The following is a 27,655-nucleotide window of genomic DNA, read 5'->3' as shown; positions in this document are numbered from 1 at the left end:
TGGCTGTCCTGGAACTCATTCTGTAGACCCGGCTGGCCTTGAACTCAGAAATCTGCCTGCCTCTGCCTCCCGAGTGCTGGGATTAAAGGCGTGCACCACCATGCCTGGCTGAGCAAAACTCTCTTATGCCTTAGAAATATTGGTATAAATGTCCAGTTTAGGGCTGAGTACTCAACTTTTGCATATTCTTAATACCTTGAAAACCTTGAGTCTCTGCAGGGAAGCATCTCTACATATGGCTGGAAATAACATTTATCTATAATTCCTCCTAAATGAATTTTTAGAAGGCATCTTGGAACCATAACAATTTAGCCAAACAAGAGCAGAAAGTTCACTCCTAGAGCCTGACTTTCTCAGCCATGGAGTTTGGGCCAGATTTACAGTACTAGGTATAAATTCCGTCTTGTGGAGTAAGCCGCAAAGTCAATCAGGGAATGATGGGTTACTCTCAGAACCGTTGTGCCACTAATACACCAGTGGGGGCACCTTGCCTGACATGGTCAAAGGTTCACAGCTGAGTAAGACTTGATGCTTACTGTGCCCCCAAACCCTGCAAAGTAGTTTGTAGAGTAACGTCTAGGCCTATGAAAGCTAGCAGGCAGAGAGTAAGCCCCAAGTTCAGCTGGATGACTGCTGTTATTAAATTAAATTAATAAAATGAAAGGACAGCATGAAGTTGGGAGAGAGACAGGGAGACAGGGTGGGGGCACTAGTTGGTAGTAGTGGGTAGATATGATAAAGTACATTGTATAAGTGTTATCACATTTTCAAAGACTAAATTAAAAAGTATTAGTAAAAAAAAAAGTGAGAGATAAAAGAATGAAGAGGGAACTATTGGGGTCTCCCAGCTCCTTGTTGCTGCCAAGCCTTCCTTGCTGTTACACTAATCACTCTCCTTCAAAGCGCCAGCCCCCTACAGGCGCTGAGACCCACTAGAGAGTTGCTGTGTCTCCACCGCCTACCAAGAGGACCCCCCCCCCGGATCTCCCAGAATGCAGCATCCTTGGACCGCCTACGCCGCCTGCAACTTCAAAGACTTGGGGGGGGGAGGCTGGGGATCTTTCCATGTTATTTAAACGGAGTTCAGTTATTAAAATTCGGAGCCTGATCAGAAATTTGTCTAGGCTTCCATTTTCCTCTTGCACATTCCATTTCAGCCAGCCCGCCTCTCAGGATGAACCCAGACCGGATTAAAGTGAGTTTTGTCAGAAACTCACAGGGAACAAAAAGCACTTCCCTATGATAGTTCCCATCTCCGCCTTTACTTGACCCAGTCACATTGTCCTAGACACTTGGAAAAAACATCCTGCCCAGCAACTTGTGTGACCACTCTGCAAGGCATGCCTGCAGCCCACAGGCTGCTTCCAAAGGGAGCCTCTACACTGCTGTTCCCTGTGGGCAGAGGTACTAATTCACTCCAGCAATATCCCAGTTTGCTGCTAGGCCGACATCCATTTCACTTTCAGCTAATGGGTCCGCTGAGTGTGCATTGCAATTAAAGAATGGAATCTCTCACATGCTCACAGCTGCTTAACCAACTCGCTGCCATGTTGCTGTGAGGGAGCAAAATGGGAAAGCCACTCAAGCCCTTGGAAATTTGGCTCAGGAATCAGAAAGATGACTTGCAGATGAGGAGAGGGTGGGTGAGATCACTTGCTCAGAGACAGACCCTAATGAGGGAGTGTGTCACTGCTGCCTTCCTGGCTGGCACACTTTGCATCTGGGAGATGGGGTTATGAGTCAGGACTGCAGGTCATTTCCTCACAGTTCCCCAGTGAAAAGCTTAGAAATAACAGTTCTTCAATATTCACTGCCCCCTTTCACCACAGCAAGCATGACAGGTTCACATCACATACTACTTAGGGAGGGTCTGAGCAGGCAACAGTGCTTTGTCCCCAGTGATGGAAAAGGTAGGAATTAGCAGGAAGCCAATGAGGGACAGAATTTGTGAGGCTAGGGGGTCAGCAGTGTAAACCTCAGCTGTGTCTGCCTGAAAGCAAGACAAAGACTGTTTCCCATTGCTCACACTCATCACTCACTGGGCTGCTCTCAGGGTGTGAACTTCCTAGTATTTACAGGGTGTCCTAGCTGCAGACTAAAATGCTAAGCACTCTCCTACATCAAGCAAACACTCTTGCTGATAATGGTCAGGGATCTGACAGAAGGCATGGGCACTGAAAGGATATGGAGCCCACTTCAGGGGCACAGCTGTCAGAATTCACTTCTCCGGCTTCCTTATTACATTTAGTAGTATTAGCCAATCAATGGAGGAAAGCCTTTTCTTCTTGCCTCTGTGTGCACCAGGCATGCACTCGGTATACAGATATGCATGCAGGCAATAAACTCATGCACATAAAATACAAACCTTAATTTAAGAAAAATAAATAAATAATAGAACTGTCATGTACTCCCACAATCCACTTTTGATCATATACCCAAAGGACTCTAACTCAACCGACTACAGAGATACCTAAACATCCATGTTTCCTATCATACTTGTCACAATAATAAAGAAACGGGCCATGCCAAGATGTCCATAAGAAGAAGAATAGATAAGAAAATGCAGTACATATATGTAATGGACTTTTCTTCAAACATAAAGAAAAAAATGAAGTCAACAGCATTTATAGGGGAAAGGATGGAGCTACAGAACAATACGTTAAACAAAAAACCACACACAGGAAAACAAATGCATGTTTCCTCTTCTATGTAAAATATTAATTTAAATGTGCGCATACATGTTGAAAACTAGAAAGAGGATCATGGGAGGAGAGGAGGAAATTAAGTGGGGTAATGAATTATGTGTGACATGAAAGCAGAGGGGAGAATTATTTGAGGGGGGAGGAAAGGAACCAGTAATATGGGGTAGGAAGAATGAGGAGTCGGGGAGGGAGGGAGGGAGGAAGGAAGGAAGGAAGGAAGGAAGGAAGGAAGGAAGGAAGGAAGGAAGGAAGCCTGCCAAAAAGAAAAGCAAAAAGTCAATCCCAGAAAGCACTGTTTTCTCAGTTCGGTGTAGTTTTCCTTCTTTGTTTCTGTCTTGAGACAGGATATCACTCTGTAGCTCTGGCTGTCCGGATTCATCACCCCAAGAACTGGGGTCACAGTTTACACCTGACTGTGTCTCTTCCTTTGTACCCCACCTGTCTAATGCTCTATGATCCACTTCTCTTCAACCAAATGATGTAGTGTGCTACCAATGAACTGGTTCTTCAAAGCTCCTGCTATAGCATCAATGGCCTTCTTACTGCTTGCAAGGCCAGCACTGAGGGCTCTGCCCCTTTCCAGGTTCACTGCCCAGACCACCCCACCCGTCCCTCTGCCTCCTTGCTGTAGCTTGAACTCCCTGTGTTCTGCCAATGACGCTCACTAGAGTCCTGGCAAAGCATGCTCTACTGAATACACAGAATGAGTGAAATTGACCGCAGTCTTGAGTATCTGGGTTTTCTGCTCAGATTCAAGGAAATTGTCAAAGCCTCGAGAATACTGTGCCAATTTCTCAGCACATTCTACCACCAGTCAAAGAACCAGTTCCATACTGACCACAAACTGACAAGGAGCTAAAGAACGTGGCTGAGTGGTGGCACCCAGCCAGACAGGCCTTCTGAAGAATCACAGTATGTTTTTCTTGAAGTGTCATGACAGCTCTCTACCTCACTGCTTCTCATATTGCCATAAAGAGCTGAGGCTATGAAGTAAAGCAGCACTATGCTCCGGTATTGCAGCCCCGAGCAAAGAGCTGAGGCTATGCATGTGGCAGAGCAGTGCTATAACCTCCCAGTGCGACCTCCCCCATAGCGGGTCTGCCCATAGTGTTGAGTATTGGCGTCACGTATTTTATCCCTCAATATAACAGACATACAATATTTCTGGAAAATTTTAAGCCATGAAATATGTATAAAATATGAAAATTTTGTGCCCACTAAAGATTCCTGGTCATTTTGTTAATTTAAAATCATAAAAATGTGCTTCACTTAAAAGTATCATTTACGCAAGCAACGGTTATAAATCTCTATTGAGTTTGCTTCGAATGTTTTTCATTTTAGTTCAAATGCTCTACAAGACTCCAACTTTTAATAAGTCTAAATCAATTAGTTTTTGAAAGCTGATGGCGAGAAAGAGTCAGAGGGGGGAAAATTCAGAGTAGAAGGCACTGTCAATATTAAAGCAAAATGAATAAAAATCACCTCGTGGCTTTGCTGTGCTTCCCTGAAATAACCAGGTATGAAAGAAACTCAGACTCACAAGAGTACTGTAGAAAGACAGGACATACAGAAAGTGTGTGCCAGCCCTCACAACCCTGCTCTGTGGCTTTCTTTCTAATGCGTCATTTTCAAAACTCTCCTGGTTAGCCATTCTCCACTGTCGCACAAAACAAGTCTATCCAGGTTAAATAAGCATCCTGGCCATTTTTACCAGAAAGTCTACTTCTTTATTTAATGAAACCCTTTCCAGATAAAAATGAAATTCATTCCTGTGCTGCCAACAATGGAGGAATGGATCCACACTGTAAGGTCAATATGATTAACAGACTCTGCTTATGTCCCTAAGCAAAAACAGCTACGCAGCCACATCCCTGCATGTGGCCTTTATGACTGGCTCTTCATCTCCACTTTTCCAGAAGTTTAGACTTACATGCAAATATTCACAGAAATGAGATTTAGAATATATTCTCCACTGTGAGGAAGGCTTTCAGCTTTCTTTTTTCCACAATATAAAAGAGAAAAATTCTTATAGTATTTGATAGGTTTTGTTTTATTTTAGTTTGCAATATCTAATACAATATAAATGCTATATAAGTACAGTACTGAATATATATAAGTATATATAAATATATAAGTGAATAGTATAAGTGTAGTCCCTACACTTACTCTCACCTAAATACACATACTTAGTATTTAGAAGCTATTTGCACAAAACAGCGAACATGTAATATTTGTCTTTGTGAGTTTGGGTCCCATCCATTTTCCTGCAAATTTCATGGCTTCAGTTCTCTTTATAGCTGAATAAAATTCATGGTGCATCTGTTCGGACACATTTTCATTATCCATCCATCTGCTGAAGGACAGCTAAGTCAACTGCATTCTTGCTATTGTGAGTCGAGCAGAAATAAGCACACATGTGCAGGTGTTTCTCAGCGGCTGCACTGATTCACTCCCCACCCCCACCCCCACCCCCACCCCCACCCCCAACCCCACAGCAGTGAGTGACTAAGGTTCTCTCTTTCCCCCACATCTTGCAAGCACCTGTCAGTCATTTCTTGATGATAGCTAGCCTGATTGGGGTGGGGTTAAATTGCAAAGTATTTTTATTTGAATTTTTCTGATGGCTAAGGATGTTAGACATTTAGAAAGACATTTATTGGCCATTTGTACTTATTTGAGAACTGTCTGTTCAGCTCACTGGCCCTTTTACTTATTGGCAAGGATTTTAATGTTTTTCAGTTCTTTATTTTAGATGTCCTTCCACTTTCTGGAATATGGCTAGCAGTTCTCTCCCATCCTGGAGGCTTTCTGGTCATTCTGCTGTTACTTTGCTATGGAAAAGTATTTTAATTTCAGATAATTCCATTTGTCAATTTAGGGAAAGTAATTCCTGTGTTATTTGAGGTTCTATTAGAGCTAGAACAAAAGCTAGAAATGTCTTGTTTAAGTTTACACCAGGAAGCATTTTCCCTTATCAGTCCCGGCATTTCTGGTTTTTAAAGTGGTGCTTTTAATCCAGTTTGAGCTGATTTTTGTGCAAGGTGAGAGAGTTACTCATCTAATTTAACTCTTCTACAAATGGATGTCTAGTTTTGCCAGTACTGCTTATTGAATAGATATCTTTTATCCAGTTCATGTCTCTTACACCTTGGTCAGAAATTAAGTGGGTTGGGGCTAGAGAGATGACTCAGGGGTTAAGAACACATAGTTTTCTTGCAGGGGACCCAAGCAAGGTTTCCACCCACAACAAGCAATTCCCAAGTGCCTGTACCTCCAACTCCAGGGAATCCATCCAGTGCCATCTTCTGGCCTTGGCAAGCACCTGCCCTCTCATCCTCGCAGCTCACACAAATATCTCCCTAAAGGTTTCAGTTTTTAATTATGTGGGGAGGTTAAGCACACCAGAGGGCAGATGGCTGTGGAGGCCAGCAGCACTGGATCCCCTGGAGTTGGAGTTACCATGGTTACAACATGTAAAGCTACTGTGCTTCCTGACACTGAAGCCAGGGGAAAGCAGTGCAGTGACTTTGAAGAATCACCTGAAGACCTGCCCTTTCATAGATACTGAATGGTGTGTGTTCTCTAAGAAGTCCATTTTCTTATAACTAAAACTAAGAGTGACTCAAGAAATTCTACCATTACATCTGAAATACATGTCATAGGTAACCCACGGTCAGCATCCTCTTTTGAGTGAAGCTGAAGAAGGGAAAGATGAACCAACTGTCTTCTTAAAGGACAAATGTATATGAGAGCGTGAACGAACGGAGATCTGAGAGACAAGGAAGCCACCCTGCACAGCAGCCATGGGCCTGGATGTTACCAATCCTGATTGACAAATAGCATGTGTTTGTGCAAAGGAAGAAACCAAGATGTTCATTTTTCTATGGAGGAGCATTTAGATTCTCTGTAGCAAGTATTTAGAATTAAAGATTTAATGGGCTATTTCTCAGAAAAAAATTTTTTTTTTCAGAGTTAAAGACAGATCTTTATTTCAAACTCTGATCTACCATATTAGCGTTTCCAACCAACTCTGGGGGCAGAGACCTTCACAGACTTCACAATCTTTTGTTTAGGTGCTGCCTTTGTGGGGGCCTTGGCAGCAGCCATTGCTGTCTTCTTTGATGCCTGCTTAGCCTTTTTTGCTTCCTTGGCAGCCCTGATAGCCTGTTCTCACTGGGCTTTCCTAACTTCTGGTTTCTGATTCCTCTTGGCCATTACATCAGCAAGAGACGCACCAGTGATGGCTCGTTGGAATTTGACTGCACGGCAGGTTCTTTTCTTTTGAATTTCTTCCGACTGCCCTTTCTTGTGTTTTCTTCTGTGGAGAACAGTCCAGTTTATCTGCCGAGGATTCCTTTTGGAAAGGAATGCAGACTCACATTTTGCATTAAGAAACTGGAAAACCTTCCCGTCGGTCCTGGCGTAGCGTCTCCCGGGTAGATCTTGTACCCGCTGAAACTGCACAGCTCGACCTTCATGGTGATAGATCTCTCAGAAATTTGAGAAGCTTGAATGAAGGCAAATGACATTTCAACTCTCCTCCACTTTTGGAAAAAAAACAATTTGCACTCTAAATAAACAGTATATTGCCTTCTTTTTTGTTTTGTTTTGTTTTTTAAGACAGGGTTTCTCTGTATAGCCCTGGCTGTCCTGGAACTCACTTTGTAGACCAGGCTGGCCTCAAACTCAGAAATCCGCCTGCCTCTGCCTCCCGAGTGCTGGGATTAAAGGTGTGCGCCACCAAGTCCGGCTTATATTGCCTTCTTATATTCCCCTTTAACAGTGAATGTGGCTTTCAGTGTCCATGGCTGGGTAAGACTGAAGATGACTTTTCTCCTGCATATCGATCTACAACTGCCTGCTCTGACATGTGCATTGGGGCAAAAGTGGCACCAACGTCCTCGGGTGGCCAATCACTTCTGATTGGACTTAAGGCTTGCTCCAGCCTGTACCTGGAGTGATTACTGGGTCCAAGAACCTAATGCTAGACAAGCCATAGGCCCTGGAGGAGAAACTACTCTATTATTCTGCTGAATAGACATAGTATTAAACCAATTTCTAATTATTTAGTATTATTGTATCCATAAATTACTACATCTCTCAACTCATACCAGAAAAACTTCCTTCTCCAATAGAGGCAGTTAATACACAGACCCACAATTTGTCAAGTTGACAATAGTAAAAGGCTGTAGAATTCTCAGCATTAATGGGGCATCTTATCATAATCCTTCTTCCCAATGCTCATTGAGAAAGAAGAGGTGGAAAGAATCTAAGAGCCAGAGGTAGTACAGGACTAAAATGAAACAGTGGTTTCCAAACACAACAGTGTAGTTGTGAGATCAACTCACAACAGTGTGACAGCAAGCCGCACAACATCTATGTAAGCTCAAGTCAGATAAAAATCTCAGCATGGAAAGGGGAGGTAGGGGTGTGATGTCTCTCCCCTACCTAAGAAGTGATTAGCAATTGACAACTGCTGGGAAATGTAGTAAATTTTCTTGAAGTCAAATTTAAGAGTGTGGCTCCTGGTCATTCAACCATGCTCTCCAGTGTATGGCCAAACCCTCCAGGAAAAATAGGACTCGGTGGGTTTAGTTGGGGTTCGTAGTTTAGAGTATTGGTGTCGTTGTTACATTTGGTTCAGTTTGGTTTGGTTTTTGAGGAAGAATCTTACTATGTCACAATGGCTAGCCTGAAACTCACTATGTAGACCAGGCTGACCTCTGCTTCCCCAATACTGGAAGGGATTAAAGGCATATACTGCCACCCAACATGAACTTCAGGGTTTATTTAAAAAAAAAAAAAAAAAAAAAAGACAAATTTGGCTGGTTAAGGGGTAGGGTGTGATTACTATCAAAAGACACACCATTAAATTCTCCAAGAACTAACTGAGAAAAAGGAACTGTGCCTGCTTTTAAGCAAATTAAGTCTTATTTATGAGAAAATTTGGTTTAAAATGTGTTTTAGCTCTATCATCTTGGAAAGCAATGTGTACCAAATAGCCAAATGCAGTTGCCAATGTCAATGACACATATGGAATTATTAAATTCCAATATATTTCAACTAGATGTGATGGCACATGATCATTATTCCAGCACATAGGAGATACAGGCTGGAGGGTGGCAATTTTGAGGCATTCTAGACCAGTTCCAGGCCAGCCTAGGGTACAAACAAGGTCCTCAGGAGACATCCTCAATAATAAGAGGTTCTGAATTTGATTAAAAACTTCAGCTACAAAAGACATGCCCTCTCTTCTAGTTAGCTCTCTGAAGACATTCCCCAAAGGGCCTGGCAGTTTCACTATCGTTTCAGAGATACAGGCTAGCTCCGGATTCTTCCTGTGCCTTTGGAAGAGAGCAGTCACAACACGAAGCTGTCACATGCATCACACTTGTTTCAGGTCACTGTGGCTCTGGCAGAAAGGCTCGAACTCTGTGCTAAGACCCAGAAAATAAAGTTGTATATGTCTGAAGTCTCCTCAGGACACCAGCACTTACTCATCAACCTCAATGTAAAAACACCAGTGAGTAAGCCCTCAGGAGAACACTGGAAATGCCACCTCCCAAAGAGGAAGTGGGTCTCAATAAGAAGTAGTCATTGAACAGGCACCGATTCTGCTGCATCTGTATACTGCCAAGGTGCTATGAAGCTTAATATTAGAACATCTCCCTTCACAATTTTAATAATTATCTCAATGAGTAGATTAAAATTTAAAAATCTAAATCTTTATTTAAAAAAAAAAAAGAAGTTCAACCCCCAAATTTTCCAGGAAGAAAAAAACAAAACAACAAAAACTTACTTTTCCTAAATTGCTGTAGCTGTACTCTTCGAACTTGACAGCCTTATAAAGCAGGAGTCAACTAGAAGACTCTATGAGAGCTATGGATGTAGTAAGTCAATAGGAGTCAGTTTAATACCCCACCTAGTTAGTAGAATAATAGCAGAAATAGATGATGATCAATACAGAGACCCATAACTGATAGAGGTGCAGAGAATAGCAGACTTTGGAACACTGATTCCTAAATACTATATCTATATCACACCATCCTGCAAAGTCTGGAGGATTACTGCAGAAGAGAAAGCATAGCCAGGGGCAGAGGATGGCTACAAGTCAACAGTGCTTCCAGAAATGGGCATTTGTTTAACATGTCTCTCCACTTCTATGAACTGCATCCATCTTGTTAACTTTTGTGTCCCTAACTGGCTGACATGAGCCTAGGACGAGCATCTATTGAATGAAGGAATGACTACTCTGTCCCGATTCTTTCTCTCTACAAGTATGGGGTCCCTCTACATACCTAAGAAGTATAAGTGCTACAAATTGTAGAGGGGCCATTTGCGTACCTTGTAAACAAGGAAGTAAGGCTTCTTTGAGGGTTATTTAGAAATATTTCAAAGAGGGCTAAATAAAAACAAAACAAAACTGTCCTGAACATATGGGAAAGCCCCCGAGGGTGGTAGCCATGCCCTTGTGACTGCAGGGGATACCAAGGGATGCTGAGGTAAGATATACCAGCCTTAGGCCTTACAGGGATAGTCAAGTATGGGGGTGGACACTTAATAAGAGATCAACAAATAGGGCTGGTTCCCATTAGAGAACTTTCACTAGCATGGTCCAGGAATCCTAAGCTGCCAGTCTGGAATGCTGTAATCTAATACCATAGAACTTCAGCCTGGAGGCCTGTGGCCTGAGCCTTGGACCAGGACTGAACTATGCAGCCAGCACTTCCCTTATTTGCATGGCAGAGATTGCACAACTAAAAATTACATGGGTGCAGGTAAAGTACCCAGCCAGCCTGGACTGCCCTTCTCAGGACAGAGATTACAGGCCAGGAAAGGGCACACAAAGAAACTCACCCTAACTCAACTAGTCTCCTAGATGGAGGAAGCCCAACCCATCACCCCAGCTAACAGCCCCCCATGCTGTCAGCGGTGCTGTAGTCCCTGACTGGACCACTTCCTTGTGGCACTGTATTCCATAAGCTACTTTTTCTGTGATGGTTCAAAGAGTGAATTCCTCCATTGCCTGACAGTTCCTTCCCAACTACTGGCTGCTCAACTCAGTTCAGTACAGGCTTCTTTTACCTTATTCCAAAGCAATGGGGAACTTTGGGGAAGTGGTAAACAAAAAGGGGGGAGGGAGAGGTACTTCATCAGGTAAAATGTCTACGCCATCATGTCAGCCATCATTTGTAGAATGAGTGAGAAGAAGACAAACAGATCTGAGGAACAGTACAGAAGAGAATACTGGGGCTGCTACACACCATTTGACCAACTGAAGACTAAAAGGCCTTTGGGAGGTGGGGGCTGAGCTTATGTGAACATACTCACTTGAAAGATCTATAATGTTTTTTTCAAATAGAGATCTCTGATGAAGAATCTACCCTGGGTCCAGCCTGTCTTCTGCATGTTCCTGGTCATGCCACATGCCATTCTGGGTACTGTGTGACATGTCATGTCTTTGTCCTTTAGCGTATTACATTGCTCACTACTGATCACATGTTTCCTCTTTGCCTCTGAATTTTAACTCCATTTTCTCTGGTCCTAGTCCTGAACCCCCTGCCATGCCTGCTGCACACTGCGCAATGGTGACTCAATAAAGACTTCCTTAATAGAGTTAAGGCTTAACTGCCAAAGGTTCTTCATGTTGCCTTCCTCCTGGTAGGTATTTCCCTAGCAGACATATGAAGAAATCATCCTTCTGAGCTCACAGGGATGCCAGCACACCTACATTTGGAGCTACTGGTAATGTCCTAATGCACAAATGAAGTGCCCGATGGGGTGGGAGAGGGGCAAGGCTGCCAAGATCCCTGCTGGGAAAATAAGATCAGCTCCACCTATGAAACAAACTCATATGGATTTGCCCTTAAGGAAATGTCTGCTTCTATTCTGGCCTATCTGTCACAAATAGCCGCTGTCCAGTCTTCCCCAGGGTGCATCCCAGAACACTCAGTTGTGAAGTTCATTCAGTTTCTAAAGAACAAGAAGAGAACAGAAGATTGGTTTATCTGTTAGGAATCAGAGTGCTCCAGACACAAAGACTTGCAGTGAGAATGCCGTGGCTGCAGTCAGGGCGCTGCTCTGAAGTGGAAGAAACTACAAACCATAGAGGACAAGCAAGGGAAGAACAGGCACACTGCAAGTTCCACTGGTTTGCCACATCCGTACCTTTGCCGCCAGTCGACACTCCATCACCCTGACATTGAAATGTGAAGTGGCTGCCTTGTTCATTTCCACACAGCTGTTGGCAATCACAAAGACTGCCCCACTGGGGAGCTGCACATCAGTTGCTCTCAGAGGGCTAAATTCTATTAACTTGGCCTATTCGAAGAAAAGCAACGGAGGAAACAATAATTTATTAGGATTCAGAAAAACATTTAAGCTTTTATGCACTCGTTTTATCTTGAGAAAATCTTCTCTAAAAATGCTGTATTTGTTCAAACATTGTTTACTGATGGCCAGGCATTGCACTAGGCACAGGAGACACAGCAGTGAACAGGACAGGTTCTGCCTCTGCCACAGTTGCTGAGAGAAGACATGAAATTATGTCTCCACATTGTAAGTATCACAGTGGGAGTACTGCAAAGTTCACAGTCTTACTCAGATGCTTAATAGAAAGACCTAATCAGACAACTTAGTAGCCTTTGGAAAAGGAAATCTGGGCTGGAGAGATGGCTCAGCAGTTAAGAGCACCGGCTGCTCCTGTAGCGGTCCTGAAGTCAACTCCCAGCAACCACATGGTGGCTCACAACCATTAGCAATGGGATCTGATGCTCTCTTCTGATGTGTCAGAACACAGCAACAGTACACTGATATATATAAAATAAATAAAAACATCTTAAAAAAAAAAAAAAAAAAGGAAATCTACCCTGAGTCCTAAAAGATACTTAAAGGGGTCAGAAAGGAGGAGGGGTTTCTATATGTGGGGGGAGGCAACAAATGGCACAGATGTGCTTTGGGGGCACCAATCTGAGGAGTTTCTGTATGTGGGGGGGGGCAGCAAATGGCACAGGTGTGCTTTGGGGGCACCAATCTGAGGAGTTTCTGTATGTGTGGGGGCAGCAAATGGCACAGGTGTGCTTTGGGGGCACCAATCTGAGGACTTTCTGTATGTGGGGGGGGCAACAAATGGCACAGGTGTGCTTTGGGGGCACCAATCTGAGGAGTTTCTGTATGTGTGGGGAGGCGACAAATGGCACAGATGTGCTTTGGGGGCACCAATCTGAGGAGTTTCTGTATGTGGGGGGGGCAACAAATGGCACAGATGTGCTTTGGGGGCACCAATCTGGCTGAAGCTCAGAGCTTATAGACTGAGACGCTAGGGTAGGCCAAAGGGGAGAGTTAGGAGGTGATGCACTTCGCAAGGCCAGAGAACAAGGGCTCTCCAGACTGTGAGCCTAACTTACACTAGCATCAGAGCTCCCAGCACTACATCTGCTTGCCAGTTCACATCTAAAACTCTGAAAGGATAATTTTAGTGTTAAAATAAATTTCCTTATACTTCATGTCTTTGGCCTAAAAGAATCAATGAAAATATATTCTTAGTCAGAAGAACCCAGGTGTTCTTGGAAAACAGCCAAGCCTGAAGGGATTTGATGCAAAGCTAAGAAAGATCTTAAAGAGATGCCTGCATCTATTTTGGAAATAGGCAGTTCATAGGCAAAAACCCAAACCTCTGTCTTGCCTGAGGAGCTGACAGCCAAGAGGATGTGGTACTGGACCGGAGAATGTATTCCTGGCCTGCCGTCAGCATTCTTCCTCCCACCACCAAAGCCCCAAAAATGTTGACAGAGAAAAATGACACCAAAGAGTAATTTACAAAAAGTGGGCTGTGCATATATGTGGTAAGAGAACTAACATTTGGGTTTGAAGCCAACGTGAGATTATGAAACACCACAAGATGAAGTGATTTCATGCAAGGTCAGGAAAGGAGGTCCCCAGGAGGGGATTGAGAAATCTCATCTTAACAATGAGATATGGGGGTGGGGGGAAGCCTAGACACATGAGAAAAATAAGTCTGAAGTGTGCTTCTGGATGTTTAAGGTCAAAGGAATCGATAATAAATAGAGTCCACTTGCTCACTACTAGACCTGAGTTACAAGATAGCTGAGCAGTGGGCTACAGTAGAGTGAAAGAATAGACCTCCCATAACCATACATGCTGGGGGCTGCAAGCCTTCCCCTCCACAGAGATTTTCCCAAGTTGAAATTTCCAAAGGACTCAGTGCTACTTACAGATCCTTCTTCTGCAAGGAATGATATGGACTGGTCCATGCCTCCACCTTCAGTGCCTATGTAACGCTCACTCTTGGCACAGATTTCTGCAAGTTCCACCTGGGAGAACAAACATTCATTTGTACTGGGATACGGTTGCAACCTATTTTTTTCAGCCAGATATGTCAATTGGGTTTGAATTCCAGTACCAACTCTGGTCAGTTACATAGCAACTGAATAGAGCAATGTGCTCTTCGCAGCAGTTCTAGACTCCCATTGAATACAGCAGGGAGACTTACCAAGACCAAGTGACAACTCCATGTGGGTCTAGAATGAGAGCAGAGCATGCATGCTGATTTTTCTATCCCTAAAAGACTGCAGTGCATGCAGCATCTCTCATCTTTCTGTGGACACTATCTCTCCTCCTCTGGCACTAATTCATTTGCATTTGTCTCCAGACAGTGACAATGACAATTCCAGTGCCTCCAAAGCCAAGGCAGGCCAAAGCTTCTAAGCCAAAATAATGTTGCCTCTCTCACATGTTAAGTGTGAGGATAGAACTTCTCACTCTAGGTACAGCCATGATGAAGAAACTGGATGAAGAGGTGAAGAGGTCCTGGGCCATACTAAAAATGTTAAGGAGTTGTCATTTGTTTCCTATTGATTAAAGATAAGTTCAAAATCCTAATCTTATATCCAAAGCCTTCTAAGCTTGTAACCAAACTGAACATAAAATTGGTTTACCATTCTTTTCTAAGTAGGGATGCCTTCCTGACCAAAGCACACATAATTAAACAACCTGGTGCTGATTCATGCTTCCTGTAGAAATCCTAATGCTACTCAATATCCAGGTCATTGGCCACATATTGGCAAGCTGACCACTCAGATCTTCTGCCATCATGGAGGCTTCCTGAAATCCTGCCCTCTGCAGCTCCAATAGTGGTACCTAGTTACCCACATTGCTCTTCAGTTACATGGTCCTTCTTCCAAGGCTTAAGTCAAGACTCACTTGTCCCATTAGATGTTCAGATTGATGATGCTGAAACCCTGATGTACTAAGTTCATCTCTTGCCTTCTTGCTTATCTACATCTTCTCAATGTGGTGCACAAGTTCTTCTAGCCTTAGCTCGCTGCTCACCTCTCCAGTCTGTTCTCCCAGCACTGTTCCCAAAATACCTTCAATTCAGAAACATGGAACAAATGCTGTTCTTCCTGACTTCCCAGAACTTAGCTCTGCTCAGGACTCTGCTATTCCTGTTTCAACACCTTGGCACTCCCAAATGCACACGCGCCATAGAATTCCTCTCTGCTCTCCCAGCATCTAACATTATGATCACTGCGAGTCTTGCTTTAAGTGGGCTTATTTGTCTTTCTTCATGGGAGTCCATGAAGCACTGTGATAGCTACTCTTGGTTTTCAAGTTAGGTAGACCTGGAATGAACTACAATACAGAAATGGAGGGCACACTTGAAAGAGTTTACTTTTGCTTGGTTTGACTTTGAGGTGGGAAGAACACAACTTTAATCAGAGTCTCACCTTCTGTAGGAAGCCTATCTGGTGGCATGGAAGAAGGAAGCTTTTGCTCTTTGTCTGCTTGTCCTTACCTTGCTAGCAAATCCATTCCTTCACTGACATCAAAGCCTGACTTCTTCGGGATGCCAGCACATACTGAGGACCAGCTGAGACATCTTGCCTTGTGAACTAAGCAACTGCTAGATTCTTGGACTTTCCTTTCATAGCAGTCATTATTGGATTAGCTAGACCACAGCCTGTAAGTCATTCCAGTGAATCAGATAGATAGATAGATAGATAGATAGATAGATAGATAGATAGATAGATAGATAGATAGATAGATAGATTCATTCTATAAGCTATTACTCTAGAGAACCCTAATACAAGCAAGCACTTACACCATCCACTTAAGTAGTCTTGGTTGGATCAGGGTGCTTCTTACTGTCCTTAACTGTAACATGTCTCCACTGCATTTCTTTTTCCCCAAATACTATGGGTCTATGAGAGATAAGCTGTGGTGTTTCCTCAGTGTCACTGCCTTACGTGCTGCCAGGTATGTCCTAAAAACTCAATAAACTGCTGCTGCTTCCCTCCCTGAGAAGAGCTGTCCAAATGCCATCTGATGACTTTAGCAAGTATCATAGCTCCTGTTAGTCATGTGGCTTCACTAACATTAACTTTGCCTGGTGACATGAGGAATTTTGACATCATTGCACATGACCGATGGTACACACAGCCAATGGTCTGTCTATAATAGAAACATTAAAAATAAATTAGTGACCAAAAGGTCAAAACACTTATACTTAAAATGCAGAGAAACAGTGTGCCCAGATGAAGCACAGCTTACATCAATCTGTAAGCTTGTAGGGGTCTGGTGCCCACCTAATTTTGATCTTGTATCAAAACTTAAAGTCAGCTCCTCAATGCAGCAATGCCCACCATTGTTGAGTGTAAAGAATCAGCTGCAAACTTTTGCCTACCCCATGGTACAGAGGAGAACGATGAGATTCAGGGCCTTGGACATGGAGGGTCCAGGATCTGAGTGTCATCCATCTGACTCTGGTGTGCAGATAGAGCTAATGTAGTCATTGTTCAACCTCCATAAGGGATGTGAAAAGACAAGTGAGGGTCACCAAAATGGTAATATTCTCCTTCATATGAGGAAATATATTAGAGCACTGAGAAGTATTAATTACTTTGTAAAGCTCATAAAGTGGGCTGCCAAGATGACTCACCAAAAAAGGCACTGTCACCAAGCCTGATAACCTGAGTTTGATTTCTGGGATCTACAGGGTGAAAGAAGAGAACATATTCCTAAAGTTTCTCTCTGACTTACACACACACACGCACACACAAGATAGATAGATGATATATATTTTAAGCTCTTAAGTATGCCATGGTATACATTTATAGTTATAAGACATTCTTGTGTGTGTGTGTGTGTGTGTGTGTGTGTGTGTGTGTGTGTGTGTGTGTGTAATCCAGAGTAACACCTCTGTCCCTTACAGGGAAGAAGCCATCCCAACACTTGCTACTGTAACACCTGACAAATTCTAACTGGACAGACAATACTCAACAATTCTAAGTAGGGAAAAACAAAGAAAAGGAAAAAGAGAAAAGAAAATGAAGGAAGAAGTTGAAAGATAAGGGCTGACTTCATTGATGGAATCTTAGGGTACATAAAAATACAGTGGGGAGAGTCCAGGACCAGAAGCAACCTGACTGTGAAGTGAGCCAGAGTTCCCTTGCAACTGGCTGTGTGATCTTAGGTAAGATGTTTCACTTCTTCCAGTGTCTATTTCCCATCTGCTAATTCTCAGAATCCCATAAAACAGATGCTTCTCCATTTCGCAGATGAGGAGACTGAGTCATTTGTTGGGTAATATATACTGGAAGTTATTAAAGCTAAATGCAAATTCAATTATCTAGTTCTACCATCCATATTCCTTTTTTCTTTTAGATTTATTTATTTTTGTATGCATTGATGCTTTACCTGCCTGTATGTCTGTATGAGGGTGGCAGATCCTCTGGAACTGGAGTTATAGACAGTTGTAAGCTGTCATATGGTTGCTAGGATTTGAACCCAGGTCCTCTGGAAGGTCAGCCAGTGTTTTTAAGTGCTGAACCATCTCTCCAGCCCCCACCATCTATATTCTTACTTACCATGTTATATCACCTCCTATCCAGATTGAAGGGAAAAGCAATGCCCTCCAAGCCACAGAACTACTATGACAATCTTAAGTTTCTAAAACTTAACTTAAAATATCACAAGTAAGAGCATGAGGACTCTAATGTAGCATATAAGTGTTGACAAGTGTTGATATTGTTATTTTCACAAATGAATAAATAATTGTTTGATTTACAGAACATGATGGTCAAGCTAGAGTCAAATACAGGATGTTTTAAAGATGTTCACAGCAAGACAAAACGTTAAAGATTCTGAAAGTCTCTAAATGGGCTGATTCAGTAATAAACAGTAAGGAGCCATTAGGTGAACAGAAAAGTAGGAACCCATTCAAATGATCTCTGTCCACCTGAAGACAGGAGTCCCTGCCCAATAAACAAAACATGCCTACCTGGAAAATTCAACAGCAGACCCACCCACTAGCTGGCTTCCTCAGTGGCCCTAGCTCTGAGCCTTAGTAGTAAGTAGTGAGGTCAGGGAGGAGCAAAATGAGTAAGAGAGATAAAGAAGCTAGAAACAAGGGCTAAAAGAAACCCAAATCTGACTTAAGGACAGCATCCGCATGAGTCAGACAGTAAACAAAACTAGCTAAGCCTATAGCCCAAGCCAGAAACTATAACCTGATCTCAGGCAGCCTTCCCTGGCGGGTGCCGAGCACCTGAGTCACTGGACACTCAGGGTCGCGTGAGTCTGCCGAGGTGCTTCCCATCCTTTAAGATACTGGAAATGGAATCATTGCACATCTTTCAAAAATTCCATCATCCAGAGCAACTCAGGAAGGCACTGAATTGGTGCTTCTAATTTCTGAAATTGTATATGAGTTTGACAGAGTCCACAAAACTAAGAAGCTGTGGAAAAGCATGTTAACAGATGTGTGTAGGGAAATGAGCACCCTGGAGGCACTCACAGGACAGTCTGAATAACTCAGGAACCCAGTGGTGTGCAGGAAAGGGCAAGCTCATGGCTCTACCACACTGAGCCATCTGAACTTGCCCAGTTTCTCTAAACCCTGAGCACAAACACAGAGTCTGAGAACTCTCAAGCAAAGGCAACAAAGCTTGAGACTATGAGGGCTCCCGCTCCCTCCCTCCACACGATCCTCTGATCCTCTACCTGTGCACTCCAGGAACCAGATCCTCCCCAGCTAGTCTCTTGTGGCATTTGATTTCCTCACTCATCCTTAGAGAAGACAACTGGACTGTGGAAGCTTTGCTAACCCATGGGTAACGGACAAAGCCATAGTCCGCCCTCAAGGAACCAAAACACTGATCTTATGTGTGAGCCTTCAAAAGAACACAGAACTCTAATGTGCTAGACAGCTTCTATTTTTCCCTCCAAATCAGCTCTGCACCCATCTTCACCCTACAGTCTACTACGAAGGCTCCCCAGAGGAGGCCCCCAGGAGTGAAGCACCAGTATGCACCCTGCTTCTACTAAGACTTGTGACATTCGGAGGGACAGGAAGGAAGATCTAACAAAGTCACTTTTGGGCCCAAGGGTAATCTTAGCTCAATTTGTTCTGGTAAAGAAATTGTTCTTTATTCAAATCTTCTAAGCTAACCCTGACATATTTGGATGAGGTGGAAATTTTAATAGTTCCGGGAGGAGTTGAGGAAGGGGAAAACATAATCAAAATATATGAGTTTAAAAAAAAAAAAGATATCAGGTTTACAGCAAAAGAAAAAAGACTTTATTTCCTTTCCTCCTTTTCCTGCCTCTAGCCCCTCCCATGAAACTTGCACCCTCAAACCTGTAGCCTCTTTTTATTTGATTATACATATATTCATATTATGTAACTAGAGCTGCTGAGTCAAGTGACCTAGCACTGTGATGTGTGCTCATGAGTCGGGTCCAGGCCTCCTTGTCCCCCAGAGCCTTGCCACCTGTCCCACACTGAACCCCTGAGCCTTGCCACCTGCCCCACACTGAACTTCACATCCCCATGCTCTCACAAAAACAAATGGAAATCAAAAGAAACAAATACAAAAACAAAATAAAACAAAAGTCTACCAAAAAGCGGAGTAATTAATTTTTTTAAAGGTAGAAAATCTCTCAGTGGACTGGACAGTGAGGAGCTTGCAGGCCTTCCTTCCTAACATCCAACTCTAGAGAGAGTTACAAAGACATCCCTCCCACAAGGCAGGATGACCTCCGAGTGAGGCTGACAGGCTGCCGTGGGTTCCTCCATCCACAGACAACACACAGGACAACCCTTGCGTGTTTAAACACTTTCCGGGCACTAATAGCAAGTCCATTAGAAAGGGCTTTATGGCTAAACAGACTTTCTAATGAAGAAAATGAATCATGTGGAGGTCAAGTAAACTGCCAAGGTCACCCACTAGTAAATGTCAGGGCCAGTACTTGAACTGTGAGCCTGGCGTGGGCTTATAAACAAAACCCTCTTCTTTATCTGTAAGAGAAGAATATGGAGGATGGCTCAAGAACTCAAAATTCAGGAGATTCAAAAAGCTTCTCTCCTTGCAGATTTCTCACAAGGACAATTAATTGGATCCCTTTCGCTATTTTAAATGTTTAAAAAAGAGGGTTCTGGCAAGAGGCAGCACCCACACACAAGGTAACTATTATTGGACAGACGGGAAAGATAATTGAAAAAAAAAAAAGAAATTGTGGGAAGACCATAGAAGCAGGAGCCTTTCCAGACTGATGGAATTAGACAAAAATATGACCCAAGTCACTGCTACTAAATACCAGTGGGGCCCCCAGAGCCTGTGGTAAGGGCTGGGGTTGCTTCCTTGGCTGGCAGATTGCTTATTTTGGCTCTGACCTTCCAAAAAAAAAAAAAAAAAACGCTCAGTAATGATGATAATACGGGATGGGTGGCGGGCCTGCGATCTCTGTGGTTTGGCACGCATGTCTTAGAACTGCATGTCCTTCCCTGGAGACCTTCCCACTACATGGGGAGGGCTCTTCAGACTGGGTTTTCAGCAGCACAGTCTTGGTCCCACTCTTAAGAACCAAAAGGAAGGATCACTGAGTGTAAAGTCAGGACCCTCCAGCACAGTAAGGGCTGCAGTTCACATCTAGTCATTTTCCTGATCGTGGGCTAATGATACAGATGCAAACACAAGCCAGTCAAAAATTGTCACTCCATGAATCACAATCTGAAGCCCCCAAATGCAGAGTTACCTCCAGACTCTTTGACCCAGGAGAAAGGTCTCCGTGTAAAGAGCAGTCAGTACAATGGCGTGAGGCGGAAGGGACCGAGCTTGCTACAGGAAGGAAATGGACTTGACTGAGCTATGCTCAGATGTTATGTAGAAAGCGAGAGACCCAGAAGAGTGTCGTGCCTGCACTTGTTTCAGAGGTTGCACAGGTCTGCTTTGTGACTGTTGAGGTTTGACTGCGGTTTGTTGCACAAAAATACACAGACTTAGCAGTGGCAAAGCCCTTAAGAGGCACTAATGAGTCATGGAGGCTACATCTGTGTGAGTGGAGGATGCTTTTCTTGTGGAATGGGTTAGCCACCACAGACATCTGTCCCCCTTTGCACAGTAGCACCACATATTCCACCCACCAAGTTATGGTACAGCATGAAGTTCATACCAGACAGAGCTGCCCAGTGTTGAACTTCCCTGTGTCCAGAACCACAAGCTGAATAAACCTCTTTTCTTTTTAAAGGAATTTAAACTTTTTAAATTACTCAGTCTCAAATGTTCCACTATAGGAACAGAAAATATCGCAAGACAATTTGTACTTTGTATGCTCCAAAACATCTGTGTGGAAATTTAAATTTAGGGATGACAGTACCTCTTCTGAAAATGAGAATGATTCTGCTATTTTGATCATGAAACCAATATAACTTTGTTTCAGCTTTGCTTGGCTTCTAAGAAATTCAGTAAGTAGGTTTAAAGAAAAGTTACATTAAGAAATGAACAATCAGGGTTGGAGAGATCTAAGAAATTCAGTAAGTAGGTTTAAAGAAAAGTTACATTAAGAAATGAACAATCAGGGTTGGAGAGATGGCTCAGCAGTTAAGAACACTCAGTGTTCTTGCAGAGGACCCACATTTGGTTCCCAGCACCCATGTGACAGCATACAACCATCCAAAGCTCCAGTTGCAGAAGATCTGATGCCCTCTTCTGGTCTCCAAGGTCACCAAGCACACAGATGGCACACTTATGCACATACAGGCAAACATTCATATACATAAAATACAATTAACAAAGAAATTCATAATGTGTTTTTACCTTTTCTTTCCTTTGTCCTGTTTTTCAATTTTTGATTCATGACCTTATTGAATTTATGTTCTTGGTTATATAATCATGGACTTTCATTTCAAGGTGCAAAAAGATTGCCAGTATAATATAAGAGAACCCTGAACTCTAGCCGACATCAGATTGGATAGTCATGCAGAGTCAGGGGCAAGCAGGGCACATTCTGAGGAGGGGTGACAGCAGTGAGCAGCGGGAGGCTGCACAGAGCTGCAGGCCTGAAGTTGGCTCGGCCGCACTGAGTTCTTGCTTTGGTCCATCTTGCTGGCTGCTCTCCTGACGCTCCCTTTTAAATGGGAATGTTTGCTCGGTGTGTCTTAGAAGTAGGTCCTTTTCTTTTTTGACAGAGACTCACAACCAAGAGTTTACTTTGAGTGATGAATTTCTCCACCTCTTGAATCATAGATATGAGTGGCTTCAGCAACTGAGACAGTGGCATATAGGACACAGACTTGAAAAATACTTGTAAGAGCTTAAGGTGTAGCTCAGGGAAAGAACAAGCCCCTGCACTGAATCCCAAATTTAAAATAAAAGAGAGAAAGGAATGAAAGGAAGAAAAGAGAAAGATGAAGGGAGAGTGCAAAGGAAAGATGAGAGGGATGTAGGGAGAGAGGAGGGAAGAGGGAAGGAGGGAGGGAGGGAGGGATGGATGAGGGAAATAAAGAAAAGAAATTGGATTTGAACTTTTCCCTCTTGTGGTACTCTGGTGTCCAGAGACTTCCATGTAAACAAGCCAGGGGGCTAGGAAGATGGCTCTGTGGAAAAGAGTTTTTGTTCTTACCCACAAACATAAAGACCTGAAAGCAAATTGCCAGCATCCATGTAAAATGCTGGTCATGGCTGTACATAACTCTAGCCCTGGGAGCATAGACAAGAGGATCCTGAGAGTTCACTGGCCAGCATAGTGAGAGCTGCAAGCTTCAGGTTCAGTGTGAAGCTGCCTCAGGAATAGTGGAAGACAGCAATATCCTGCTCCGGTGTATGTACCTGAACACTTGCAGGGACCCCACACAATAATCAGAATCAGAATCATCGGAATAAAACAAGCAGCCACGTGATCCAGGCACTCCATCATCCCAGCTGAGAACCAATCCTGAACCAATACCTTGTAACTAACTCACACTCTGAGTTGAAACCTGCTTAACCGGTTATTTTAAGCCCTGTTTTGGGAAGATTTCTTACACAGCAAAAACTAACTGATAATAATACCTACCTTTGCACACTTCAATACACATACATAAAGCAAATATTCCTTTCTGAATTAAGCTAATTTGAATTACTTATTTTTCCTTACTAGCAAAAATCTTAATTCCCATATACCTTTCAAAATATTTTATCTTCACAGAAGTCCACAGAAAATTCAAATGTCCAGACAACTTTAAACATTCTGCTCTATTGAATTTCTTCAATGCAACTGTCCACAAGTTACATAATGCTATGGTTTACTCTCCAGAGGTCCACGCTGAGCCTCCAGGACTGTGAGCTAAGTAAACCTCTTTTTAATGAACAATAAAAAATGACCTAAGACTTGCCCATACACATACACACATGCACACACACACAAACACAAACCACACACACATACTCACACACACAAGCATACACACACATACACACACAAGCATACACACATACACACACACACACACACTTCCCCAACCTCCATGACCCCTATTCCTCCATAGTGTATCAACTTTTAGATTAGCTTATGTGTGCTGCCAAATTAACTAGCCCATGTCACTTCCTAAGAAGAGATTCATAATGAGCCTGCCTCTTGCTTCTGACACGCATCCCTACTTGGCTTTTGTTTCATAGTCTACACTTGTCAAAGTGAGTTGATTTTCTCAGTCCACCATGTTCCCCCTGCCCTAGCCTTTGCAAATGCTCTTCCACCTGAATTTATTTAACAAATATTTATAAAGTGGCAACTGTCACAAAGCATTCTTATTACATACTAGTTTCTGAAGGAACAGCAAAGTGAGAAAACAGTTGGGCATTGTAAACTCCCCTTGCCTTGAACTGCTTTGTCAGTAGGATTGAATTAAACAGCTTCTTCGGGGAACTTTTCTTGGATTTCTGGCCTCTGAATTCCACACTTCCTCTCTCTGCCAGAGCCCTTAGCAGTTCAGCCTAGTAGTTAAAGCAAGTGAGCTTCCTCAACTCAAAGCTGGAGTTAAAATAATCACCCACTTTATTTGGTGCCTGTAAAGACTGTAAAAGCCTTGTATATAACTAGAGCACAATGAACATCACTATAATTATTGGGCAGCCATAACCCCATCTAACATTCTATACCACTGCAAATGCTCATGGCCCAATATTTACTCAAATGCCACATTATCAGACAGACTCTTTCTTACTGCCACAGAATATTCCAACCCGCTTCTACTTTCCACCTCACAATCTGCTTTTCACTCAGATTTCCACTTTATATAATCTTTTCATTTGTTTTCTGTCTTTCTCCTCCCTCACAAAGATCTATGATAATGAATTTAAACCCTGCCTTCCCCTGTGCCTCAAACACTGCCTGCCTGGCACAAAGCAGATGTTCTATAAAACGTAACTGTGTCACATGTGCAGCAAATGTGGCTTCCCTGAATGGCGGCAGCTTAAGTACAAAGGTTTTATTTTTACCATAATCTTCAATGACAGAGTCCCCTTTGCTAATAATAAGAATCTTTATTTAATACCAGTCATATTTTTATTCCTTAATACTCTAAAACAAGAATATATCACTTTTATAATAATAAAAAATACTTTTAAGGACTTTACTAGTATTCCTGGTGAAATTAGGAAGTTAAATCTATTTTTATCCACTAAAAAGCATATGTTGCCACTTAACTCATTACTCTGAAACCCCTCAAACCTAAAATTCATACTCAGAGCTCATTCTCATTATTTTCTGTCAATATTTTTGACTTTCAGCTAAAATGCCTGACTTGAAAATATTTCACTGATTTTCAATTTCTGATCAACAAGGAAAAACCATGACTTTTACCACTTTAATAACAGCTATAAAATTCCTGTACCCTCTCTCCAAAAGAAAACCATTAGATGGCAGAAAATACACCTTAAAAAGTGGCTTGCGGTTTTAGACATTCCCCCATCTCAAGCCACTGCTGTGTACCACCACTGTGTACCACCACTGTGTACCACCGCTGTGTATCACCGCAGCACACTCTGTGCCAGCACATCCTTTGTTTTGTGTTCTCCTCCATAAATGACTCTTTCATCTGAAGATGTAAAAGGCAGAGGGAGATTCAGAAAGTTCCGGAGTGCGGTCCAAGTAGGACCATCTTTATCACTGGCGTTATTATACTAGCTCTCTAATTCACGTGCTCAGATTAAGAAACACACTTTGGTATGTGTATAAAGCTGGCATAAATACTTGACATTGGAGAGATGTTTAGTATCTAGTGACTCCAAATGATCAGAACAGACATCTGTCACAGAAAAGGGAGCTTGAAGGACCAGCCCTACCTGGAACAGAATTCCTTCGTTAATGTGGTTAGTGTAATTTATCCTCTCCATTGAGTCAAAGTGTAAAATGATAGACTTTTGAATTAAAGCCAAAATAATGACAAGCTATTAACAAGAAGTGATCATTCTCTGAGGTCTCTGAGAATACAGAGATTTAATGAGGCAGACCCTATAGTGACAAACCTTTTGCAGCAGTGCACAGGGAAGTGCTACACTGAAGGCAATGATTAAATGGGGCCTTGTAAGTCCAGTATATTCAACAAAGGAAGAAGTCTATTAAACCCACTTCCCAGTCACCCACCTCACAAAATCATGCCAGAGGCAGGGAGGGTATTGGGTGAGAAAACGCATGTGAATTAAATCCTTCTGTAGCCAGCAGCGCACTCTCCAGCTGCCTCCTAATGTGGAGGCCTCAACTTCATAAACCATGGCTGACATTGTTTATCTTTCCTTTCCTATAATGTACTAAGTACATGACTAAAGAAACCCAAAAAGCCTGAAAGACAGTCCTGACTTCTGTCAACACCACCCACGAAAGAAAAAATAACATTAGTACACATACAAAAGCGTGCAAATGACGGGCAGCCTTCAGCCCAGCAGAGCACGCTGCCCAGCAAAGCACGCGAAGTCCACCTGTCACTGCAGAAGCTCTGGCTGACCCTCATGCTTGCCCACACCAACTGCAGGATCATTTGAAGTTATATATACTACTGAGCAACTTCCTACAATGTAACACAAAGCTTTAGGAATTAAGCCTGTGTAGTATAAACCCCTTAAAGATCACAATACTTAGAGATACGGACACATGTAAATATTTGTTAGTCAAACCAAATTCCAGTTGCCTGGTAGTTTCTTTGGAGTCTGCCCATGTCATTACACTGAAATGTGATATATACAAACTCTGAATGAATGCAAGGGAGATAACGTGACCCTATACACACAGTGTCCGTTTAGAATTACACTGGCTTGGGGTATTTTTATCTTAGGCATCTCAGTTTATTCCTAGCTTAGTACATTTTATTTCCTAGGCAATGAGATAAAGGAAAACTTGAGGATGTTTAAATATCAACACAACGGTCAAGAGTTTTAATTCCTTAAAAGCCAAGTATTTGCCACTTTTACATTGTTGTATATTTTAGGAATTCAAAAACATGCATTAAGCATTCTATGTATTAAACCACAAGAGAATTATTAATGCATTGTCACTATTAACTTTTTTATAACCATGATTAAGAAAAAGCCTACCTTTATAAAAAGGGCACAGGCAGCGCATTTCTGCCTGATCGGGTTCACTGCTGATATCTACTTGCTTGACTGTGGCAAGCTCTCACTAACCCCCTGACGCGGCCCCACAGCTAGCTGGGATGAGGGTCTGTGCCACTGGGGCCTGGCTTGTATTTTTAAATGTCAAGCACAACTGAAGAAACAGAAATCACATATTGTGACTCAATGAGGACAGGGGCTTGGGGAGTGGTCTCAATCCAATAATAAACTAACCTTCTGTCAAATTCGAACTGAGGAAGTTTGACCAAAAAAAGATGGCCTACACTCTAAAATATCAACGTCACAATAAGCTCAGAAGTGGAAGAGACTATTCTAGAATAAAGAAAACTAGGGCTGGAGAGAGGGCTCAGCGGTTAAGAGCACTGACTGCTCTGCCAGAGGTCCTGAGTTCAATTCCCAGCAACCACATGGTGGCTCACAACCATCTCTAATGGGATCTGATGAAGTCTTCTGGTGTGTGTCTGAAGACAGCTGCAGTGTACTCAAATAAAAAATAAATAAATCTTTTTTAAAAATTAAAGAAGCATGACAATTAAATACAGGGACTGACCCCTGAATAAATTCTGGATCAGAAAAAGTTTGAAACTAAGAGAAGGGTTGGGCAGAGAGAATGAGAGATATTATTATGGAGCCAACTGAGAACTGTAAATATGAGCTACATATTAGATAATAGTATTACAGTATTATTAAATTTTCCAAGCATGACAATTATATTGTGGTTATGTTGAGGACTTCCAGAGAGATGTGTTCTGAAATATTGAGGGTGATGTTTGACATTTACTCTCCCAGGGTTTTGAGGTGGGGTTAAGATAAAGCAAATGTAACATGGGGTTTGCATGGCTCCAGGTTCAGGGGTCCAGATGCCTAGAATCTATCACCACTCTCCCACACCTTATGTATGTTTCATGATAGAAAATAAGGGTAAAAAAATAAGTGCTACATCAGCAATTCCTTTAATTATGTTCATCTACATGTGTGCAGATGTTCACAAGAAATCCACCATTAATAATTTAATCCCAAAAGTTAAAACAAATCAATGATGATTTG

The 27,655-nt window shown here is 42.6% G+C and overlaps 1 protein-coding gene and 1 pseudogene across 4 annotated transcripts in view; both read right to left on the bottom strand.

The window, feature by feature from the left end:
* Positions 1 to 27,655, bottom strand: part of Galk2 (galactokinase 2) — a 124,688-nt gene that overhangs the window by 38,118 nt on the left and 58,915 nt on the right. For all 4 annotated transcript variants that reach the window (XM_021192200.2, XM_029536486.1, XM_021192199.1 and 1 more), the window contains exons 6-7: positions 13,937 to 14,035; positions 11,871 to 12,023 (exon numbers count right to left, since the gene is read on the bottom strand). In XM_021192200.2, the coding sequence (XP_021047859.1) occupies positions 11,871 to 12,023; positions 13,937 to 14,035 (252 nt within the window). The remainder of the gene's footprint in view (positions 1 to 11,870; positions 12,024 to 13,936; positions 14,036 to 27,655) is intronic.
* On the bottom strand, positions 6,714 to 7,183 carry LOC110318604 (annotated as a pseudogene).

Source organism: Mus pahari, chromosome 3 (genome assembly GCF_900095145.1).
Source record: "Mus pahari chromosome 3, PAHARI_EIJ_v1.1, whole genome shotgun sequence".
Taxonomy (NCBI): domain Eukaryota; kingdom Metazoa; phylum Chordata; class Mammalia; order Rodentia; family Muridae; genus Mus; species Mus pahari.
Note: the sequence above shows the minus strand (reverse complement) of the source record. Positions and strands in the feature narration are given on the sequence as shown.